Source organism: Marmota monax, unplaced genomic scaffold, assembly GCF_021218885.2.
Source record: "Marmota monax isolate L192 unplaced genomic scaffold, Marmota_monax_Labrador192_F-V1.1 WCK01_AAM20220418_F8-fsc00005, whole genome shotgun sequence".
Taxonomy (NCBI): domain Eukaryota; kingdom Metazoa; phylum Chordata; class Mammalia; order Rodentia; family Sciuridae; genus Marmota; species Marmota monax.
The window spans coordinates 16,164,903-16,190,623 of NW_026692254.1; the positions used below are offsets into that span (position 1 = coordinate 16,164,903).

At 36.0% G+C, this 25,721-nt stretch overlaps 1 protein-coding gene across 3 annotated transcripts in view; it reads left to right on the top strand.

Moving 5' to 3' along the window:
* Positions 1-25,721, top strand: part of Ttc23 (tetratricopeptide repeat domain 23) — a 93,713-nt gene that overhangs the window by 23,295 nt on the left and 44,697 nt on the right. For all 3 annotated transcript variants that reach the window (XM_058576868.1, XM_046436227.2, XM_046436235.2), the window contains exons 4-6: positions 4,042-4,192; positions 4,374-4,499; positions 16,923-17,100. In XM_058576868.1, the coding sequence (XP_058432851.1) occupies positions 4,042-4,192; positions 4,374-4,499; positions 16,923-17,100 (455 nt within the window). The remainder of the gene's footprint in view (positions 1-4,041; positions 4,193-4,373; positions 4,500-16,922; positions 17,101-25,721) is intronic.

Below are 25,721 nucleotides of genomic sequence, written 5' to 3' on the forward strand. Positions count from 1 at the left end.
TGCAGGAAAAACAAAACACAAGACAAGGAATAAGGGAATCCATTCACATTTTTTTGTTTTGTTGGTACCAGGGATTGAACCCAGGGGTATTTAACCAGTGAACCACATCCTCAGCCCTTTTTCATATTTTATTTAGAGAAAGGATCTTGCTGAGTTGCTTTAGGACTTTGCTTAGTTGCTGAGGCTGGCTTTGAAAACTTGCAATCCTCCTGCTTCAGCCTCCCAAGCCATTAGGATTATATGGGCCACTGCACCTGGATATTTGCATTTTTGATGGAGAGTCTCTTGACTCTAAATAACAATAAATAAATAAATAAATAAATAGATAGATAGATAGATAGATAGATAACAAATTGGCATAACTAAAATGTATTGGCTTATACAAACTTAAAAATCCAAGGGTAAGGCTTCCTTTAGACTTAGCATATCTGATGTTCAAACAAAGTGGCCAGGTTTCCATTTCTATTTTCTCAGCATTGGTTCTATTTTTCTTTGCTTTTTAAAAATATTTTCTATTTGTTCTTTTTTATATATAAAAAATATACTTTGACATAGTATACATACACAGAGTATAACTTTGACATAGTATATACTTTGACATAGTTTACATACATAGAGTATAACTTATTCTAATTAGGATCCCATTCTTGTGGTTGTACATGATATGGAGTTACTCTGGTCATGTATTCGTATATGGACATAGGAAAGTTATGTCTGATTCATTCTCCTGTCTTTCCTATTCCCATCTCCACTGTCTTCCCTTCATTCCTCTTTGTCTAATTCAATGAACTTGTATTCTTCCTCCATATCAGAGAAGATATTTGGCCTTTAGTTTTTGGAGGATCAGCTTATTTCACTTAGCATGATAGTCTCCAGTTCCATTCATTTACCAGCAAATGCCATAATTTCATTCATGTTTAAGGCTGAGTAATATTCAATTGTGTACATATACCACAAATTTCTTTATCCATTTATCTGTTGAAGGGCATCTAGGTTAGTTCCATAGCTTAGCTATTGTGAATTGAGCTGTGTCACTGTAGTATGCTTATTTTAAGTCATTTAGGCAAAAACCGAGGAGTTGGATAGCTGGTTCAAATGGTAGTTCCATTTTAAGTTTGTTTTTTTTTTAAGGAATCTCCAGACTGCTTTCCAGAGTGGTTGCACCAATTTGCAGTCTTACCAGCAATGTATATGTGCCTTTTCCCCCACAAATTCATCAACATTTTTTGTTACTTATATTCTTGATAATTGCCATTCTGACTGGAGTGAGATGGAGTCTCAGTGTGATTTTAGTTTGTATTTCTCTAATTGCTAGAGATGTTGGACATTTTTTCATATATTTGTTGACTGTATTTCTTCTTCTGTGAAGTGCCTGGTCAGTTCCTTTGCTCATTTATTGATTGGGCTATTTTGTTTTGTTTTGTTTTTTTGTGTTAAGTTTTTTGTTATTTATATATTCTGGAGATTAATGCTCTATCTGAGATGCAGGTGGCAAAGATTTTCTCCCATTCTGTAGGCTCTCACTTCACATTCCTTAATTGTTTCTTTTGCTATGAAGAAGCTTTTTAGTTTGATACCATCCTATTTATTGATTCTCTATTTTACTTCTTGTGCTTTAGAAGTCATTTCCTAAGGAAGTCATTTCTTTAAGGAAGTCATTTCCTAAGCTGACATGATGGAGAGTTGGGCCTATGTTTTCTTCTTGTAGGCACAGGGTCTCTGGTCTAATGCCTAGGTCTTTGACCCACTTTGAGTTGAGTTTTGTGGAGGAGGAGAGATAGAGATTCAATTTCATTGTGCTTCATATGGATTTCCAGTTTTCCCAGCACCATTTGTTGAAGAGCCTTTCTTTTCTCCAATGTATATTTATGTTGGCTCTGTTTTTCTTGGTATTGGCTCCATTCTTAGCCAAACTTTGACCACATGTTAGTGGCAAATCTGCCAATAACCTTAGTTTTCCCTTCTAAGCATTCCCAGGAGAGACAGAATGTCCCACCACCAAAACCCTTCAGGGTTTGGGGGACATCCTAATTAGACCAATTTGAGTTATGTACCACAGACCAGGAATAGTCTGATTGACCAGATCTGACTTTTCACTTCTGTGGATGCTTGGGAAGAAACTGGCTTTGGCTAGGTCACACAGATTGGATGTGTAGGGGCCAAACATATCAAAAAGAAAAAGAAGAAGAGAGAAGGGATGCAGGGAAGGCAAAAACAACATATAGCCAGGATATGGTGTCTTCTAGTTACTGACTATGCAACCTAGGACAAGATGTCTAAGACTGCATCTCCACACTCAGCTTCTTCAACTGAAAAGCTATGATAAGGATGATGATGGCACTGACTTCCGAGGGTTGGTTCCAGGAGGAAATAAAGCAATAGAAGTGGAAAATGCCACAATGCCAAGCATAGAATTAACACCCAATAATTTTGGCCAAAGCTTATAGACTGGTCTTACCTGTTAGATCAAAGACCATTGGAACCGGAGGGAACTTTAGAGATCATCTTTTTACCTACGCTCTCCCCCGCTCACCATTTTCTAGATTCTGAGGAAACAACAATATGAGTTGAAACAACTTGCTCTAAATCACACTATTAATAAGTAGCTGATCTGAGACTCTGACCTAAGATTTTTCATGCCAGTCCTACTGTCCTGCCATCTTGGTTTTCAAGTAATGCTTTCCTTCTATAGCCTCCTTCTTTTCTGCATGAATCTTTCTTCCTCAGTTAAAAGTAAAAGCAGTCTAGTATCTAGTAAGGTCTTACTGAGTGCCAGGCATCTTGCTGTTTTCCATACATAACCTTATTCCATCTTCACCACAGTCTCATGAGGTGGTATTATTATTATCCTTTTTGTGCAGTTGGGGAAGCTGAGGACAAATTTTCCTAGTAAGTAGTGGAGCAGGGAATTCTTCCTGGGTAGTCTGACTGCAGAGCCAATGTTCTTGAACCTCAAGACCTATGCTGCCTCTAGTAGGTTCAAATTCATGTTCTTAAGGTAAGGGACCTAAGTTGGAAATGCAATCTGCAATGCCTTTTGGTATATATTACATGTACCATTGGCACTAATAAATTTCTAGCAAGCAGTTGAGTATATGCTTTGAAAAAGTATAAGATGCATAAAGTTCTGAGATTTCACATGAAGAGCATAGCCCTGACTTTCTCCATTAGAAAGTATATTGTTTCTGCTTTATAGATGTGAAAACATAATTAACTTCATATTTTGACAGACTTTTCAGAGATTTGAGATTCAATTCCATGTAATTCAGAACATAGGCCCAGGAGTGTGTGGGTGTCAGTGAAAGGGGGTTATTGGTGCAGGAGAGGAGGGTGGGAATGTGGGAAGTGCAAAGCACTGGATCCCAGCTGGTGAACTTTGCATCACCAACTCACAGATTAATAAGCCTGTGGAAGAGCACTGGAATCCTGTGGGAAATCAGTTCTCAGTAGTAATTTTTCATCATTCTATTTAGTTTCATATTAGCTTAGTACCCCACAGAAAGAGATTATGGCAGTGGTTCATGACCTCACTGCAATTGTGTTTGTAAGTTTTAAAGATATCATCATATTTGTATTGTGAAAATAACTCTAACAGCACAATTATAGACAGGTGAGCAGAAGATTTAGATTTTTTTTGTATTTCATTAAGATTGCTGTCACTGTCACAAAGCCAGGATTAAGATTCATGAATAACTTACTTCCTGCCCAGAATAGTCCTTGTATACCATTTTTTTTTAATAATTATCGGTCACATGTTTTACATCTGATATTGGTGAGGTTTCAAAGTTTTTCAGTTCCAGCTTGTTCAGGTTTCTTAATTTCTAAAAAGGCCATTTGGGGAATATTTTTTTTTCTTGAGCACTTGATATAAAACAATTCTTTGGTCACTACTGTCATGATAATATCCCTACTGCCCAAATACATCTCCATGTGCCACTTGACAATGTGGTGGGACTTTGTTAGATTTGCTAGCCACAGAGAACTGTATTGATATCCATCTGAGAATAAGAGAAACTGAGACTTCTTTTTCTCTGTCCATAGGATATGCACTGCAAGCAAAACAACACGCAGAAAAAGCCAAAGAAATCCTCACCGACTCCATTGTGCCTCCCTTTACTGACAATTCAGATGTTTTCAAGTGTTCCATAGAACTGTTCTATACCCTGGGGAAAGCCCTACTCTCCCTTCAAAAGTATCCTTTGGTCTCTGATCTTTACACATAGAAATACTGCTCATATAATACTTATATATAATTCTCAAGGTCAAATAAAAAGCTAACAGATGACTCGGGAAGGGTAAGAGCTAAGAAAGTTCCAAGACTTGGGGGTCCCAGAATCTAGAACCAAGAGGAAACTTTCCTAAACACAGTTCAGATTTAAAGAAGCTACAGAGAATTTGAGAAAAGCAGAGAGACTTTCAAAGGAGCTGCTACAATGTGGAAGGATTGTACAGGAAGAGTGGATAGAAATCCAAGCACGGATCAAATTGTCATTTGCACAGTGAGTTTCAAGTTTAAGACTTTGTATGCATGGCTGCTAGAGGTTCTTTTCCAGTAGAATCTGTCTTCAGATAGAAGGAGCTTCTTCATGGGGCTGTGTTGATGGCTTCTCCCAAAGCCATTGTCCAGATGTAGAAGAGGAGCACAGTCATGTCAGAGCAGCCCCTACCAAGACATACATTCGGGACACTTCACTTGGTGTCAAGTGCTCTCATATCCACCCAGGGTCCTACAGTCCTGATCACCATCCCCTTGACTTTCGTCCTGCTCCCCCTCTCCACTGCTGCCCTGTGTCCTTTCCCTTTCTCATTTTCTTCGCTCTCTCTGATATTATCTTCAATAGATTGATTTTTGTGACGAGGACCTCCGAGGAGAAAGACATTTAAACATATCCAATTTGTGATGTTGAAAGGATTGTTCTTTGTTCCTCATCCCACACCACACTCACCAAATAACCTAACCTGGAAGTGTTATAAAGAGAAAGTGATGGGCCCTTGGTTTTGTGCCCAAGCCCAAGCCCAACCCCATGTTGATTCCCCAGAGTGTGGGATGTTAGAGTATCCATGCTCTTCAGAAGTTGGATAAGTGGGGAAAGAGGGTGGAGAAAGGTCTACTCTAGAAGAGGCAAAGAATCCCAGTCGACCTACATGACCACCCTTAGCCAAAGCTGGAAGAATTCAGTTTACATTCACAACCAAGAGAACTCACAGAACCAGTGGGATCATTTTAAAAGAGGTAATAGCAAAGGACCCCAGGAGAACACATGTAATGAATGCTACCATATGAATAGAAACTGAGAAAGACCAACTCAGACTCAAGCTTTTAAAGGTATTATCTTTTGTGACTACAATTCTACCTTCTTATTTTGTTCTGTTTGGTGTTTTTCCGGACTGTTAGGTCAACATTAGTCTGTCAATGCAAGCCCTTTGGTATGCTTTTGTAAATTAAATTTTTCCCTTAAGCTCAGATTTTCACCCTCATTCTCTCCCCTCTCACAGCATAGATATCTATATTAATGATGATCTGTCTTCTAATAAGGATCTCCAAAAAAATAGTATTGTTTTATGTATTAGTATTATTTATGTATTTATGTTTTTAAGTTTGTAAATTAAAAAAAATTTGTAGTTGTAAATGGACAGAATGGTTTTATTTTATTTGTTTATTTTTATGTGGTGCTGAGGATTGAACCAAGTGCCTCACACATGCTAGGCAAGTGCTCTGCTGCTGAGCTGCAGCCACAATACATATTTTATTCTGTTTCTTAACTTTTTAATTGTCACCTGTACTTTAGTTCCTGTGTCTTTGCCACATTTTGCTTTTCCATCCTCCTAGCAACAGATCCTCAGCTTGTCCCCACACAGCAGTACTGTCACCAATATTTATATGCATCTTTACTTATGTAAGTGAGACTCTTTCTGAGGTTTATATCTCAGGATTGCTGGGTCAGGGGAGAAATGTACTTCAAGTTCTGTAAGCACTGGCCAATTGCTACTGCCATCTTCATTCCTGTTTGCAGGACAGATGAATTTCTTTTTTTCTCCCCTCCCCAACAATGTTTGTCCTTGTTGATCTTTGTAGTTGTTGCTAACCTGATGCATGTAACATGTTATCTAATTTTTTTTTAAGTCTATTTACATTTTTTATTAAAGTGTTCAATTACCTCCTCATATGCTTCTTAGCTATTTCAGATTCCTCACTTGTGAATAGCCTATTAGTATTCTTTCTTATTTTTCTTTTGGGATTCCGTATGCTTTTCCTTTTGACAATCAAAACTTTCTTGTATGTTATGAATATTAATAATATTGCCTCTATTTTCTTACATCTATTGCCCATTTATTAATTTTGACTGCAGTGTTCTTCTTGGAATAGAAATTTTCATTTCACTAGAGTCAAATTCAAATTTCATTTTTGCATTTTAATTTATATGTTAGGAGCTTGTTTAGAAAGTGTTTCTCACACTAATATCAAATATATTATCTGAATTTTCCCTATAAGACCTGCTTTAGCTCTATCTCATATACTTTAGCATGCAACATTTATCACTGTCTTCATGTTCTTAGTATTTTATAACTTAGTTTAGAAATTACTCCTTAGTCCAAAGATTATTCAATGATGTATATTTTAATATGCAGATATATGTTATCTTTCAAGGTATTCTGATGCACTGATTTCTAATTTATTGCCTGATGCACAGAAACATAGTTTCATGTTATTGATCTTTTGAAATTATTGAAGATTCCTTTGTGAACTAGTCCATGGTTGACTTTTGTGAATGTTCCAAATGTGGTTCAAGAGAAATTTTAGTCTTTATTATGTTTAATGTTCTAATACATCTGAATTAGGTTGACCTTATTCTATTATTCAAATTTGCATCTTTATTTTTGCCAATTTAATGTATGAGTTTTTAAGATGAGTATGTTTAAATATTCTAGGGCAATTAGTGGTCTATCCACATCTCCAGGTTCTGGTACTTGTTATATATACTATGGGGCTGTTTTGTGGAGGGGAGGAGAATTCAACAGCAACATATCCTTTTAATCTATTACTCTGTTAAATCAGTCTTTTTGTCCCCATCTCTGTATCTTGCCTGATATTATACCATAGCTCTCTTGGTACAAATTTTCCTAAAATACCTTTCCTCATCTTTTAAAATCTTTATTTGTGTTTAAGTTTCCTTTCATCCTACCAATTTTCCTATTCGTTTCTTGCTTTCTTTTAGTCAAATATTTTTATCATTCCATTTTCTTACCCACTGACTTGTAAGTTATGCCTTGTTTTATTTTTTAATGATTTTTATTGAATTTATCATTTATTTCCCTGACTTATTATAATCCAATGGTAAATTAGTCAATTAACTGTTTCCTGGACAATACAAGGACATGTGACCACATTAATACTCTTTCCCTATTTGGGCTCATGTTGGCCTGTATTTAAGTCACCATATATTTAACACCACAGGTAAGCACTAAGAAGAAAAAGATATTTGTAGTAAATACAGATGAAAAAATTGTCATGTATAGAATCTGTGAAGAACCCCAGATATGATTAAAATGAAGACAAACAACTGAATAGAAAAATTGAATGATAGATTTTTCACAGAATAGGATAACCACCTCACTAGTATAGTAAACATGTTCAGGGAAATGAAAACTAAAGCCATAAGTTACTACTCCAGTCCCACTAGAATGGCTAAAACTTTGTAGGAAACTGATAATATCCAGGGTTGGCAAAGATGTGGTACTCAGATATGTTCTCTCACATGCTGCTATTTGGAGTATATTTGATATAACTGCTTTAGAAAACCAATTGGCATTTTGTATTCAAATTTGAATATTTGAATATCCTTTGACCCAACAATATCACTCCTAAATATAAAAATGCATGCTTTTATCCACTAAGTGACACAGCCAAATATGTTCAAAACTGCATTATTTGAATTGGCAACAGCCCAAATGTTCATCAAAAGTAGAATAGTCAAATTGTGATCTGTTCATACAGATTGTCAGACTTCTAGCTTAACATCATGGATGACTCTTGTAACATAATTAGTAAAATAAACAAACAAACAAACAAAAAACCATACTATAGGATTCCATTTATATGAGGAAAAAGAGAGTTGTGGGTGCTTGAGAGGAATTACCCCAGACCCACCCAAAATCTCTTCCTGCCCAGAATTAGACACTATTCTATATTGTTAGGCAGAAAATAGACAAATCATAGGTCCAAGATCTGATATGTGTTGCATCTGCTGAGACCCAACTAATATATCAGTACTTAGGGTTGAACCCTGTTGCTACAAAAAAGAGTAAACTATCCTCTGCCACCAGAATCTGGCACTTTCTCAGGAGTGCTTTCCAAACCAGCAATACCAAGCCTTGCCAGCAGATGGCAGACTATGTATACATCTATGCTGAGTAAACAAAAAGAACTTAAGTTCACATTCCAAGCTGTTCTACAAAGTTACTTTCATGTTTAGCAGAGTTGTTTTAAATTTTTTCATTTCTTTTCATTTTGATTCTTTACTGTGACATCTTCCCTGGAACACATATGTCTCAACCACATGATTATCATTCAATTACTTTGCTTTGTTTGCTTGTTGAAATGTGAATATTTGGTCTAAACTGATATGCTTCAGGAAAAAAATAAGGCTTCGTTTTTGTACATTTCTGTAGTTGCCCTTGATCTACAAGGGCCTTTTGTTTTGGCAGGTCTTAGAAGTAGAAGGTCAGGATAATTTCTCAGGCAGCTCTTGTAGGATTTATGTCCCTCTTAAAAGGATATCTTTTAGTGTATCTTCTTCCTCCATCTGCCTCTCCTTTTATGGTGCCCATTAGGCCTGGCCAGTGCCTTTCTCCCTGGTCTGACAGATAAGTGCTTCAGGGTGACTCATGTTTCATGCCATCCATCCCTGATTCAGCCTGAAGCTTCTTCCCTCTATGTCTCCTCCTCTGCCCCAAACTTACTGCATTCAGTAATAGTTTTTGGGATCCCAATCATGTGTACCTGTGTAATATTTCTTTAAATCTGCTAAATTTAGAAAGTAACCAGTGAAAAACAGGAAAGTTTCCCCCACAGAGTTCAGAATTGTGTTCTGTTTTGGTGACCAACAGATCATGGTCTTTATGTATACAAGCCTACACCAATGCACCTGTATACCCACTCACCTTTAAAAATTACTTTTCTGTGTGGCTTGAGGATAATGACCAATTGAGATTGCTGCTCCAAAACATATGATTTGATGGTCTAACTCCCTGTGACTCCCTGACACTGTCTTTGGAGGCTTCCAAACCTTGCCCAGTGAGCAAATGGCCTGGTGTGGCTAAGTTGAACTAGCCCAGGAATAAGCAAACACTTTTCTTTCTTCAGAGTATGAACAGGACACCTGCCAAGTATGTCTAGGCAGTATGACATTGTACAATTAATAACATGGACTTTGGAGTCAGAACCCCTAGGCTCAAGTCAGTGTTCGTTCAGATTATCCTGCAGTAGAAACTTGGGCAAGTACCCTGCTTCCTGTGAGGCTCACTCTACTCCTCCGACAGTATGAAAATGAGAGGATCTCAGAGGGTTGCTGTGAATATTAAATGGACACCATGTTAAAGCATCAAGGTACATGGTAGACTCTCAAAGAGAGAGAGAGAGAGAGAGAGAGAGAGAGAGAGAGAGAGAGAGAGAAGAAAGGAAGCAAGGAAGAAAGGAGGGAGGGGAGAAGAAAAGGCCGGATCACATTAGCTATCAATTACTGTGTCAAGTTGTTGTTAAGTGCTTTGCATACTTCAGCCATTTCATCCTCAGCCCTTTATGTGAGGTGGATATTATTATATTTCCATTTTCAAATGAATTATCTGAGGCTGAGAGAAGGGAGGTCATTTCCAAGGTCACTGTGAAGACATGGCAGAGCAGAGCCTGGTCTGTCAAACTCTGGTGTCCAGGCTGCTAACCACAGTTTGGATCACAATTCACTAATGCAGAAGGGAGTTCTCACAATGTGTTCAACAGCAAAGCCTCTGCTTGTATGGATAGAGACCTAGGTGTAAGTTCTTCCTCACTCTGACTCTAGAAAACTCCCACTATCCTCTTTGGGGATTGATTTCTCATCAGATTCCAATCATCGGCAATATTTCTGTAAACTCTTTCCTTCTCACTGTTGTACAATATTCTCGCCAAATTCTAGAGTTTTTAAATGGAAGCTCTCTGTTGCCTTAGTAATACCGGAGGAGATTGCATTTGTTTATTGCATGTTAAAATGACTCTCCATCCCTGTGAGATCCCTGAAACTTGTCTGAGATGAGATGTCATCATGTGCTCTGTGGAATCTCTGTGGATATATTTTCATTCAATAAAATATGCCATGGTTTAAGTTGTGGACCTGCCAAATTAACATACTGCCACATTCTGTTGTTAAAAATTATCTATCTTTTCATCTGTCTAGTATGTTTCCTAAAGCTACCAAACACATTATGGACACACTAGATAATAAATCCTCAAAGCATCCCCCACAGGTAGATGAAAATGGAAAGGAGAAAATATTGCTATCCCAAACGTTGCATATGAGAAAATGGAAACAGACAAGATTATCTGAAATTGACTGATGCTTTAAGTGAGTTGGAGATGGAGGTAAGACTATAATTTAGTTATTTCTTGATATAGTACTCCCTCTCAATTTCTTTTTTATTAAATATATTGTGAAACTGAAGTAATTTTATTTTCTATTTCTCTTTTTCTTTTATGTGAATGGTGTACTCTCAGTGAGCTTCAGAAGGCTCATTGTGGGCTGCATTAGCTCGATAGCCTCCATTTCTGGTTGCATTAGTGCCAGGACCCTGTAATGGTACGGCACAGCGATTTCAAGGAAAGCAGGGTAGAGCATGTACTTCATTCTGGGTATATAATGAACAACAGTGTTGTCTGTGTTCATCTTTTAAATAACATATTTGAGGCATAGTGAAGGATAGATATTATGCAAATTCCCATGTACACATCACCAAACTTACAAAAGAGAAGATTTCCGATAAATGAAAGTCCATTATATATTCTCCCCAATCCTGTTTTCTTCCTCCATTTTACAGGCAATTGTTATGGCAAATTTAGTGTTTTCACTCTCCCGAATGTTTATCCCCCTTTGTTGCAAATGTGTATCACCATAAAAATGTTATTTTTTTATGTTTTTGAACTTCACAAGTTTCTTTCTGTGGCTGCTTTTTTTCTCTGCAACATCTGTAGTTTTGAATTATATTCCTATCAATTGATACATACACCTCTAGTCTCTTTATACCTCCATATAGTTTTAATTGTCTGTTTTTCTTCTAATTTAATTATCCATTCTCATGAGAGTGAACATGTGAATTACCTCCAATTTTTTACTACTATAGACCCCATTTGCATGAGCATTCTTTTCTATGTCTCTTTGGGGACATAGGCAAGACTATCTCTGAGGTATATATCCAGGAATGTAATTGCTTACTTGGCCAGTATCCACATCCTCAACTTTACCAGGTTTTCTCAAACACTTTCCACCAATTTTATGCTCCTATGCTCCTATTAGCAGGGTATATAAATTCTAGATACTCTACATTCAATATTTGATATCATTGTCAGGCTTTTTATCTTTGCCAATCAGATAGATACAAAATTATATCTCATGGTTTATTTAATTACATTTCCCTGATGGTGGGATTGAATATCTTTTCATGTTCTTGGTCACTTAGAATTCCTTTTCTGTGATTTATCTAATTTACATCTTTTTTTTTTTTTTTTTTTTGGTGGTGGTGCTGGGGATTGAACCAAGGGCCTTGTGCATCCTAGGCAAGCACTCTACCAACTGAGCTATATCCCCAGTCCCCTCTAATTCACATCTTTTGCTCTTTTTTCTATCAGGGGATTTGTATGGCTAAAATAAAATTTGTAGAGAGCCTTTGTATTTCTGGCAACAAGTCATATTCTGGTTATATGTATCCTATGTGCACCCAGTGTATAGTTTGCCTTTCCAACTTCTTCTGCTCTGCTTGATGCACAGAAATTGTTATCTTTAATGTTACTGAATCTGCCTATCTTCTCTGTTGCTTGGCACTTTTTTTTTGTATCTGTGTAAGGAATCCTTCCCTACCTAAAGTCATGGGATTACTTTTCCTTATATTCTCTCTCAAATGTATAATAGATTTGCTTTTTTAAATTTAAGCTTCTCATCCATTTGGAGATTTTGTATTCATGCCATTTGTATTTGTGGTAATTTCATATGTTTAAAATTTGTGTTTATATTTTCTAACTTTTCTTGATGAATCTATGTTGTTCTTAAGATAACACATTAAAATTTTCAAAAGTTCAGTTGGATAAGTAAAAATGTTTACCTCGCACAATATTTTCAATCCCTTTGGATTGATTCTGCCTATTATTTTGACTTACCAGAATCTGGTAAGTGGTTGTGTAGTGGAGGGGAGACCACAGGGTAGCCCATTTCTACATGAGGGCAGTCTGAGGTGGAATGCAGGTTGGGAAGGAAGAGGAGTAAGATAGTATTCTGTATAGGCATTCAGTACCAACCTATATGGCTCACTTCCATTTGCAAAGCACCTTGACTGACATCTTGCTTGATTCTCACAGCAATCCCATCAGACAGCAGAGTTTAGATGAGGAATCCAAGGTTCAAAGACATCTGATTCTTACCCAAGCTTTGTTAAGTGTGCATGCTCCTGCTGCAGTACTTGTAACTAATTGCTCTGCCTCTTATCCTTTTCTAACTCCTCTTCTTCTTCTTCTCCTTCTCCTTCTTCTTCTTCTTCGAAGGGCTTTCACTGGTTAATCTAGTTTGTCTGCAACCTTATGATCCTCCCACCTCAGCCTCTCAAATAGCTGGGATTCCAATTGTACGCCATTATACTGGGCTTCATCCTGTGTTCTTTTCAGTAAACATTTCTCTGAGAGGCAGGTATTTGAAGGATGACTTTTTGACATTGAAGAAGTGATGTAGTGTTAACTTGGAGTAATAAGCTGTGCTTTGTGCTTAGATAGTTAGTGGCTATAAGTTGCCCACAGTCTCTCTCCATCATGACAAACTCCCAAACACTTCTCTGTAGTATCCAATCTCAGGAAATGAAGTATTGTTGCTATATGAATTAATGCATGCCTCGTAATGTTTTATTTTCTCTCATTTAGAAGCTTGACTAAGCTTTGACATTTGCTTCTTTTTAAAGCAGTTGCCCAAATGAAATCATCTTGGTGTTTGTATTTGCTTCTTCCATGACTTTAACAGGCAGCCTTAGAAACAAAAGACCCATTCTTTACTTCCTTGGCACAATCTGCATCATTTTTGAACATAAGAAAGGAAAAAGATGAAGACGATTTTCCTTTGCTCAAATATCAATGGCATTGTCTAAGTTCTCTAGGCTAAATTAGGTGGAAAAAATAAATCTAAAGTCATTTTGAAAGTATGCAACTTTCTCCCAATTCTAAATCAGAGATCAACAAACTTTCTGTAAAAGCCAAGGTGGTAAATATTGTGGGCTTTATGATTTTAATGACAACTACTCAATTCCACCATCATAGTTTGAAAGCAGCTATAGGCAAAGCATAAACCAATACGCATTGCATCATGCCAAAAAAGTTTTATTTACAAGAACAAACAGCAAATGTGGTCCCAGACCAGAGTTTCCTGACCCCTATTTTGGATTATTTCAGCGTTGTCTACCAGGAATCTAATTCTTTAACTAAGTGATTTCTAATCAATTATATATTTCAGAGCCTCTTCCTATTATCAAAGCTTCTAGTTGGTTTTTATTTTCTGCAAAAGTAAAGTATGATAATTGCAAAGATGATGACAATTCACTACATTCTAAGCTCATTAAGAGTCAAAGGGAAGTCCGGCATTATAAGGCACCTATTAACCTCTTTCTTTCCAAGATTAGGGTTGCTGTGAGCTATAAACTTACTTGGTTCAGGCACATATTAATCTCTAACCTCTTACTGTGTTTTAAACCTCTTCAACGATGATAGAAGACAGACAGGTTTGTAAATTGTCCAATCAGCATTTTATTCCATTATGGTCATCAGAACCACAGATCTGAAAAGTATCTTTACTTTTATCATTTAATTCCTTTAGAGGGCAAACAGATGTGAAAAACATTCAATGACTGAGTTGAAAATAAGACCTATTTTTTGCAGCTATTTAGTCACTTTTTCCCATTATGTCTCAGTTTACCCATGTCCCTTTTGGGAATTGTAATTCCTTTTTGTATCAGACTTTTGTGGCACCAGAACAACCAAAGCAATTCTGAGCCAAAAGAACAAGAGGAGGCATCACAATACCTGATATCAAAATATAATATAGAGTCATTGTAACAAAAACAGCATGATATTGACATTAAAAAATGATACATAGACCAAAGAACAGAATAGAGGATCAGGAATAAACCCATGCATCTGTAGTCATCTGATTTTCAACAAAGAAACCAAAAACATACATTGGGAAAAAGACAATCTCTTTAACATATGGTTGAAGAGGGAAAACTGAAAATCCACCTGTAAAAGATTGAGACTATATTTCTCTCACCCTGTAAAAGAGTCAACTCAAAATAATCAAAGACTTTAATATAAGACCTGAAACTTTGACACTGCTAGAGGAAAACAGAGGAAGCACTTAAAGATATTGGTACTGAAAAGCACTCTAGTAGCTCAGAAAGTAATAATAAGAACTGAAAAAAATGAGATGGCATCAAATTATAAAGCTTTTGCATAGGAAAAGAAACAATCAACAGTGAAAAGACAGTCTATAAATGGGAGAAAATCTTTGCCAGCTAGTGACCTGACAGGATTAATATCCAGAATATATTTTTTAAAAATTCAACACCAAAAGAACAAGTAACCCAATCAATAAATAGGCAAATGAGCCTAACAGACACTTCTCAGAGGAAGAAAGCACAGATGACAAATAAATACATGGGAAAAATACTCAACATCAGGGAAATGCAAATAAAAACCATACTGAGATTCCATCTCACCCCATTATCAAAACACAAAAGTGACAAATGCTGGTGAGGATTCCAGGGAAAAGGAACTCCTACACTTGGTGGGAATGTAAATTAGTATAGTCATCATGGAAACAGCATGGAAGTTCCTCAAAAAACTAAAAATAGAGCTATTATATGATCCAGCTACACCATTCTTGGGTATATATCCAAGGAAATAGAAGTCAGCATACAAAAGATTCCTGCATACCCATGTTTAGAGTGGCCCTGTTCATAATTTACCAAGTTATGGAATCAGCTTAGATGTCAATCAATGGATGAATGGACAAATAAAATGTGGTATATATGCACAATGGAGGAATATTATTTAACTATAAAAAAGAATGGAATTCTGTTATTTGCAGGAAAATAGGTGGAAGTAGAGATCATCATGTTAAGTAAAATGAGCCAGTCTCAGACAAGTATCACATGTTTTCTCTCATATATTGAGATTGGAAAGAAAAGAAAGACAACATGAGAGCAGAAGGTGGCCTTCTGGCAAGGGAAAGGAGATCAGGGGAGGAGAAACAGGGGTAAGAAAGGGTAGTAAGGAGGGTGGATCAAAGCATGTTATATACATATAGAGAAATGTCACAATGAAACCCGCTGATTTGCACAATTAAAGTGCACTAATAATTATGATAATAATAAAAAGATTCTGAGATGAAGGGCAACATAGGAGGAATTGATTCTTTCATTAAGAATTTTGTACATAGAATCTTCCCATGAAAGAAAATGGTCTTAGAAAATATTTTGGAGAATATTTTTAAATGCTTGTCTTTCTGTTTGCTGAGAAATATCTAGGGACACATTTTTATATGCAAGATTCTTATCCTAAGAAGCTGAAAGAATATTTTCCCACTGCCACATTTACTTATAACATTTAAATTAGCATTTTTTATATAAAAGTAATATAGCTTTATAGAAGGAAATTTGAGAAATGTAGAAAAACATAAACAAAAAAATTAAAATCACTCAAATACAACTGCTTAGAAAATGAACTGTTGCTAACATTTTAGTGACCATTTTCTGACATTTCTCTATGCATTTGTGTCCATGTAGATTAGCTATAAAATTTTCACATGCATCAGATGATATACAAACCATTTTAATAACCTGTCTTTTTATTGAAGAATATAAAATGGATATGTTTCTGGGTTGATAAGTAAGGACCGACATTTTAATGGCTATATGACATTCTACAGTATGATGTACTTAGGGTAACCTGCTTAAACAGTTCCCAAGTGGTTAATTTAAGTGCTTTGTACTTTCCCTTTATTATAGAGCATGCCAATGTAAACATTCTTGTGTGTTTCTTCTTGTCCCTGCCAGAGCATTGCTTCAAGATAAGTTTGCAGAATTTAATATTTGCATATTTACCATATGTATATAATTTTGATACAGAGAAGTGTATGCCCAAATCATATTCTCTCCTACAGTAAATGAGAATATTTTGCATTCTCACCAATAGTGGGAAATTTCTCAGCAGATTAGTGATTCAGGATCTCAGCATCCTTTATGGTTGCTATTGTTGTTTTGTAAGTATTTTATATTTTTTAAACTAACACGTGCATATATATCAGAGACTATGTTTGGTGTTTTTATGAAAATTAACTAATTCGATAACCTAATGAAGTGGGCACTATTATCATCCTTAAATTACCCACAAGGAAACTGTTGTGTGATTTGAAGGTCATGTGTCTACTAAGTGGGGGAATCAGTAAGTGAACCTTGCTGGTGATCCCACAGTCCATCTTCCTGACCATAATGGCCAGCTGCCAAGAGGAGAAAAAACTCAGCTGTCAAGCAAACAAGCCTAAACACCAGAGTTCATAGAGTCATATCCTGACCTCCATGCCACAGTTATTTTTAGCATTTTCTATTTTAATTATTTGAAAAATAATATTGTTGATTTTTTTTTTTAGGATGCATCAATCTCAGAAGAAATCTAAAGAAGCTTTGCCCTACTATAAAGAGGCTTTGGAATATACTGAGATCAGCAAAGGTGAACAAAGTCATGAGTATGTATCAGTCTTGAGGGAATTAGCTGCTGTAGAGCAAGCCCTGGGACTGCACGATGTGGCCATCAATCATTTCTTACAGGTAAGGTGTGATGTACTGGCCACTAGAGCCGCATTAGACCCAAAGTTTTTCATAATCACAAGTGGTTACAACAGCCCTGAAAGTGCCTGACTTTGTGGTTTGTTCTGGTTAAGCAGAACACTTGGCCTAGAGTAGATGTTCAGCAAAGATTTTCATATTAGGTGGCCAAGCAGGTGGGTGCTCTGTACTGTCCCCACTGCTAGTTGCACATCTGCCAGCAGCCTGAGGTGGGTTTTCTCAAGTTATGTGCAAAATTTAAGTCCTGTTTCCAACATGAAGTTTCTTTATCCTTTGGTATTTATTTAGAGCTCATATTAGTAAACTGACTAGGGAGTCTTTTCTTAAATGACATTCTAAAAACTTTACCTGGAGCCACTTAGAGTTGTATCAGTTAGCTAGTATTCTACTTTGTCACCATAAGATCCTACAGTGAGTATCTCAGAGTACTATGGAGAAAAAGAACCAGTAGGATCCCTTTCTTTCTCAATATATATATTTAGAAAGAGAATTATTTTAAGTAATTGGCTCATGTGCTTTTGGGATTGGCAAGAAATCCACAGGACAGGCCAGCAGGCTGGAAACTTGGGCATGATTTCTCTGTTACAGTCACAGACAGCCTGGAAATGTGGGCAGGATTTCTATGTTACAATCCTAAAGCTGAATTCCTTCTGCTCTAAGAAATTTCAGGATTTTTGTCATTGTTGCTATTCTTTAGGTCTTCAACTGAATGGATGAGGTCCACTTATATGAGTGAGAGCCACTTCCTTTACTTAAAAGTAAGTGATTGCAAATGTCAATCACATCTACAAAACATAGTCACAGCAACATCTGGACTGGTGTTTGACCAAACAACTGGGCCCCATAACCTAGCCAAGTTGATACCTAACATCAATCATGTCTTTATAGCATAGCATGGTTGAAGAGCACTTTTTAAAATTTTTCTGAGAATGCAAAATATAGACTAACCCATGCCTGTTATTTCAAAGAAGATATAATGACATGGTACTGAGAATACATTATTGCTATGTCTTTTTAAATTTGTCTGACAATTTATACTCCCACTCACAGTGTGTTAGAGTGCCCCATTCTTTCACTTTATCTGGATCATCTCTTTAATCATTATTACCACTTTGTAACATATCATTTCCAGCTTATAGAGAAGGAAGATAGGAATTAGAAAGGTTGAGTGATATGCCCAGGAGGATGCAGCCAATAAATGGCATAGCCCAGATTTAAAACTGGTAATTTTTTTAAAGCAAGATTCTCCTGGCTGATGTGTAGAGAATAGATTTGAAAGGTTGTGCCAAGAGTGGAATTGGAGAGATCAGTCGGGAGGCTACTGAAATAGTGAAAGCGAAAAATGACAGTGGTGTGGAGTAGGACGAAGGTAACGGGGATGACAAATTGAAGAAATATTTAGAAGTCATAATTGATACAACATAGAGATTATATATGTGTGTGGCAGAGTGAGAAGTCTGGGATGGCTCCCAGATTCCTGTGTGGATGTTTGGGCCATTTACAGCGGAGGAATAGGGGTGACCATGTAATGCAGAGATGGGGAGCTCTGTTTAGGATGGTGAGTCAGAGAGGCCTGTGAGGCATACGAGTGGAGTGACAGCCGGCAACTAGGTAACCAGGCTGCAGCTCAGGAAGACGTTCACTTCCATACAGAGAGGTCATGATCACCTAGGCAGAGGGAGGAGGAAGGGAGGAGGAGGGAGCCAGAACAGAAAACTTCTGACTGATGACAGAATCTTGAGGAACTTCCATAGTTATTGGTCAAGTGAATGATAACCTTGGCAAAGAAATAAAAAGGAGAATGGAAAGAATTTGCCAGGAAAAAAAAAAACAGAAGAAAAAATAAAAATGAGAGAGATGCCTTTTGTCACTTCTTCTTGATATCTTTTACTATGGAAATAGAATTTGTTGGTAGGATAAATGGTATTATTTGTAAAGTGCTTAGCACAGTGCCAGATACATAGTGCTACATGTAGATTTTTAAGAATTTCTCTCTTTACCAAAGGTCTTTCCTTTTCTGTTCCCCACCCCTACACCTTTTTATTTTTTCTCTCCTTTCATTGGTCACTAGGGCAAAGATGAAGACAGTAAGCAGATTGTATAAAGTGAAATGTGAGGGATTAGACACTAAATGTAAATATCAATTTCAAAAAGTACTAATAGGTGGAGAGAACTAGCCCAGCAAGAGGGCAGAGCTCAGGAAAAGGCCTGAAAGTGAGACAAAGAGTAAACACTGAATATAACCCCGTGCCCTGGACCACAGGAAAGATGCAGGTCGTAGATGGCTATCATTCGGATAAGAGTTGAAAGTCATGTTAAGGAATTTGAGCTTCCTCCTCAGGATATTTGAAGGTTTTCAAGCAGGAAGATTGACACCATCAAATGATTAGTCTTGAAGGAATTTTCTAAGGAGAAAGTGGTGGTGGGTAAATAAGTAGGGTAATCACCCAGAGATGACCACCACAGGTCAGGTAGGAGATGATGATGGCCTGGATTCAGGTGGTATCCCTGGGAATGGAAACCTGTGGACAGATTTGAGAGACATGTGGGGAATAGAAATGACAGGCCTGGGGCATACGCAGATGTAGGGGTGTGAGGGAGGGGAGGAGTCCAGATTTCTGTTAGGTTTCCATTGCCTGCAGGTACCACAGTTTATCTATTCACCTACTAAAGGATATCTTGGTTACTTCCAAGTTTTGCCATTTATGAATAAAGCTACTATAAAAAATCCATATATGGGCTGTTACAAGGACATAAGTTTTCAACACCCGTGGGTAAATGCCATATGGTAAGAATTGTTTTAGAAGAAACTGCCAAACTATCTTCCAAAGCAGCTAAACCATTTTGCATTCCCACCAGCAATGAATGAGAATACCCATAGCTCCCCATCCTTGGAGTTGTCAGTATTCTGGACCATTTTATTGGTTTTAATTTGCATTTTCCTGATAACATGATCTGGAGTATCTTTTCATATGCTTATTTGCCATCTGTGTGTCTTCTTTGCTGAGGTGCTTGTTAAGGTTTTTGGCCCATTTTTAAGCAAGTTGCTTTTTTCTTGTTGTTGAATTTTTAGAGTTCTTTATATATTTTGGATAACAGTCCTTTTTCCAGAAGTATCTTTGCAAATATCCTCCTAGTCTGTGGCTTGTCTTTTTATTCTCTTGATATTGTCTTTCATAAAGCAGAAATTTTTAATTTCAATCAAGTCCAGCTTATAAATTCTTTCATGGATCATACTCTTGGTGTTATATCTTAAAAAGTCATCACAAACCCAAGAGCACCTATATTTTCTATAGTTTTCTATTTTACATTTAGGTCTGTGGTTCATTTCAAATTAATTTTTTTGTGACAAATTTAAACTGTATTTCTATATATATATTTTTTTCCCATGTGTGAATGTCTAGTTGTTCCAACACTGTTGAAAAGATGTCTTTTCTCCATTGTATTGTCTTTGGTGCTCTGTCAAAGGTCAATTGAGTATATTAATGTGGGTCTAGTCCTGAGCTTTCTCTTCTGTTCCATTGATTTATTTGTCTATTCTTTTGCCAACACCAGACTGAAGCTTTATAGTAAGTCTTAAAGTGCTGTAGTGCCAGACCTCTAATTTGTTGTTTTCCTCACTATTGAGTTGGCTATTTGGAGTCTTTTGCCTCTACATATAAACTTTAGAATCAGTTTATCAATATCCATAAAATAACTTTCCTAGATTTTGATTTGAATTTCATTGAATCTATACATCAATTTTAGAAGAATTAACATCTTAACAGTTTTCCTGTCTGTGAATATGGGATATGTCTCCATTTATTATTTTTTTATTTCTTTCATGAAGGTTGTAGTTTTGTAGTTTTCCTCATGTAGGTCTTGTGCACGTTTTATTAATTTTCATTTTGTAATAAAATTAAATTCTTAAGGAAATTCCATTATTTCATTTTGGAGGTACTAACTAAATGTTGTTGTGGGTTTTTGTTATTGTTATTATTGTCGTTTTTTGTGTGTGGTACCAGGATTGAACCCAAGAGCACTTAACCACTGAACCACATCCCCAGCCAAATATATGTGTGTATATATTATTAGAGACAGGGTCTCCCTAAGTTGCTTAGGGCCTTGCTAAGTTGCTGAGGCTATCTTTGAACTCATGATACTCCTGCCCCAGCCTCCTAGCCACTGGGATTATAGGCATGAGCCCCCACACCTGGCATTATTGTGTTTTTAATTTCAAATTCCATTTGTTCATTGCTGGCATATAAAAAGCAATTGACTTTTGTTTAGTTAACCTTGTATCCTGCAACTTGATATAATTGTTTATTAGTTCCAGGAGTATTTTTGTCAATTAATTTCAGATTTTCAACATAAACAAAGACAAACAAAGACAGTTTTACTTTTTTCTTTGCAATCTGTATAGCTTTTATTTCTTTTTCTTATCTGTTTGCATTATCCAAAGTTTCTAGTATGATGCTGAAAAGCCATGATGAGAGGAGACATCTTTGCCTGTTTCTGATCTTAGTGGGAAAGCTTTAAATTTCTTATCTTTAAATGTTATGTTAGCTATAGATTTTTATTATTATTATTATTATTTTATTATATAGGTTTTTTTTTTAGGTGGACATAAAATATCTTTATTTTATTTGTATGTGGTGCTGGGAATCGAACCCAGTGCCTTGCGCATGCTAGGCGAGCGCGCTACCACTTGAGCCACATCTCCAGCCCCAGCTATAGATTTTTTAAATAGATATTCTTTATCAAATTGAGGAAGTTCTCCTCTATTCCTAATTTACTGAGATTTTTTTTTTAAATCATGAATGGGTGTTGGGATTTGTCAAATGTTTATCTGCATCCAGTGATCATGTGATTTTTCTTCTTTAGCTTGTTGATGTAATGGATTATATAAATTGGTTTTCAAATGTTGTCCCCTAAATTTTTAATTACTAAATATAGATCAACACTTCAAGTCTTGGTTCTACCTTTGCTCTACCAATTTCTAAAATTCAAAGACAGACATCAAATGATAATATGCTAGGAGTCTTCCACCAAGGGCCATTACCCCTGAAAAAAATTCACTGGAATGAGAGATGGCTCCTAAGACCCAACATCAACAGTATGCATTCAAAGATTTAAGTTCAGTTTAGAGAAGTATTCTCCAATCTATGTTCTATAGGATATTACTATATCACCAGAGTTTGTAGGTCTTCCTGGAAAGTGTGTTTATGGTTTTTTCAAAAATATCAACATGTTTTAAGTTAAAATTAAACAGTTACTTAACACATGGTTTTATAGTGCATTAAATGTACCATTGTGGATTTTAAATAAAGAGGGGGATCTAGTAAGTCTGAAACACTAATGTTATCCTAGTCACAGTTTAGGACACATTGGCTTAGAGGAAAGTAATATAAATGTCCAAAAGCAGGAATCAGCAGAGGGATTCACATATAAATGTGACCTTTCAGAATAGCAGGCCTTTTCAGTCAGAAGTTCTTAGTATTGTATGAATGGGAAGTGAGTTCTGTTTGTGAGGCCCCAAACTCACCATTTTAAAGTACTATGTCACATTTGTTTTCCTTACCTCTGTGTGTGTGTGTGTGTGTGTGTTTATACATATATATGTATTTATAGAGAGATACATATTTATGAATTTTATATATTTATATAGACATTTATACATATATATTTATGCACATATATATGAATATATTTATATAGATATTATCTATCTATATAGATATTTATATGTATACACATACACATTTACATAATTTGTAGGATAATTGTTTGTATATTTAATTATTTGAAAAATATATCTAATACATTATGTCCCTTTACCCATGGATACTTCAGTGTACTTTAGTGTATGTGTTATTCACTCTCCTACAAAGTAAAACACAATATCAAATTTAGGAAATTTAACATTAGTACAAGTCCTGTTCATTTTGTTGATTATCCCAGTTCTGTCCTTTCTGACTTTTTTCCTTCCAATACAAGATCCAATCCAGGATTATGTGTTGCATTTAATGGCTCTGGTCTCCTTTAATCTAGAATAGGTTCTTATCCTGTCTTTGTTATTTATGATGCTGAAATTTTTGAAGAAAACAGGGCAGCTGCTTCATAGGCTGGTCTTCTGTTTGGGTTTGTCTGATGTTTTCTCTGAGTAGACTCTGGTGAAGCACGCTCAGTAAGAGCACTACAAAAGACTGGGCAGAGGTAAGGTGTTGCATCCAGAGACACAATGTCCACCTGTCCTTCACTGGTGATGCTAATTTTTATCATCCATTCATGGTGATGTACAGTTTCTTCACTACATGGTAATGATTTTCCCCCCCTCACAGATACTAAGCATTCTGAGATATATTTTTGTTTTTAAAATTCATTCTTTTTAGGTATACATGACAGTAGAGTGCATTTTGACATATTATAAATACATGGAGTCTAACTTCGCATTCTTGTGGTTGTAGATGATGTGAAGTTACAATGGTTGTGTATTCAATATATGAACATAAGAAAGTTATGTCTGATTCATTCTTTCTTTACTTTTCCCATCCCCTCTCGCTTCCCTTCATTCCCCTTTGTCTAATCCGATGAACTTTCCTTCCCTCCCCCACCCCTTACTGTTTGCTAGCAACCACATATCAGAAAGAACATTCAGCCTTTGGTTTTGGGGGGATTGTCTTATTTTACTTAGCATGATAGTATCCAGTTTCATCCATTTACCAGCAAATACCATAATTTCATTCTTGTTTATTGCTGATTATTCCATTGTGTATATATACTACATTTTCTTTATTTATTCATCTGTTGTAGAGTACTTAGGTTGGTTCCAGAGCTTAGCTTTTAATGAAATATTTTTAGACTATGTAAATATTCTGTTTCTCATCAAATTTTTTCCCTGTAGTTTTAGCATCCATTGATTAACTTGGAAAGAAACCAGTCTTAATTGTGATCATTGTAAAATAATGACTTTCCATTCTGCTAATTCATCTATACTTATCCTTGACATTGCCTCTCTTCCCACCCCCACCAAGTTATTTATGTTCATTTGTATGTTTGCTTTTTTTGACTTAATATAATATCTAGAAATCATGTTATAGCAGTTCAAGAAATCTCTATCATTGTCTTGTGTATATAAATAATACATTTTACACATGTTTAATAGGGTGGGATTCTTCCCAAACAATTTCCTGTTTGGACATTTAGATAGGTGTCAATATTTTGCAATTATTTTTATATTGTTGGTACTGTATCTTCAGAGTAAATTCCTAGACATGGGACTATTAGGTCAAAGGGAGTATGCTTTGTTATTTTCATCTTATTGCATAACTTATTAATATTTTGTCTTATTGCTAATTGTACTACATTGCCAAAATGCTGCATTTCCATGAGCAATGTGCAAGAATGCCAGTTTCTGAACAACCTGTTCCAGTAAAGTGTATTGTCAAGTTTTTGAGTTAGTTCCAATCTGATGGGTAAAGAAATGACATCTCAACATAGTTTTAATTTGCATTTCTATTTTTAAGTGGAGTTTTGAATATCTTTTTATATGCTTAAAGCACATTAGTATTTTTGTGAATTGTCTTTATGTGAATTATTCATATCATTTGCCAATTTTTGAATAGAATTTTTTAAAATCTATTTTGCCTCAACTTTAAAAGTTCTCCATATCTTGCACATATTGCCCCTTTCACTATAATATGTGGTAAATATTTTCACCCAATTTGTCATTTTTTAAAAAATTTTGCTCATCACATTTTTATTGAGGTAATTTGTATTCCATGAAATTCATTATTTTAAAGTATCCAATTTATGATTTTATTATATTTACATACTTTTTTTTTTTTTTTTTGGTAATGAGGATTGAGCCCAGGGTGCTTAATCACCAAGCCACATCCCCAGCCCTTTTTTTGTTTTTTGTTTTTAGACAAAGTCTCCCCGAGTTGCTCAGGACTTCACTAAGTTGCTCAGGGCCTTGCTAAGTTACTGAAGCTGACTTTGAACTTGCTATCCTCCTGCCTTAGCCTCCCAAGCCACTGGGTTACAGGTGTGCACAACTGCACCTGGCTATATTTACACAATTTTGCAAACATTCCTGCTATCTAATCCCATAATGTTTTTAAAAAACCATGTACCCATTAGTAGTCCTTTTCCATTCTCTTCTCTACCCTTTCTTTTAGCAACTGCCAGTTTCCTTCCTGTCTCTATGGATTTGTCTGTTCTTGACATTTCATACATGTGAAATCATACGATATATATATGCCATCTTCCTGTGGTATCTTCTATTTAGCATAATATGTTTATGGTTCATTCACATTTAGCACTTATCAGTAACTCATTCCTTTTATGGCAGAATATATTACATTCTACAGATGTACCACATTTGTTTACTGATTCATCAGTTGATAGGCATTTGGGTTGTTTCCACTTTGGCTATTTTGAATAATTCTGCTGTGAACATTTGTATGTAAGTTTTTTTTTTTTTTTTAACATGGATATACCTTTTCTTTTTTCTTGAGTGTAAGACTTGGAGTGGAATTGATGATCATATGGTATCTCCTCTATATTTAACAATTTTGAGTGTACCTTTTCCCCCACATCCTCGCCAACACTTATTGTTGTTT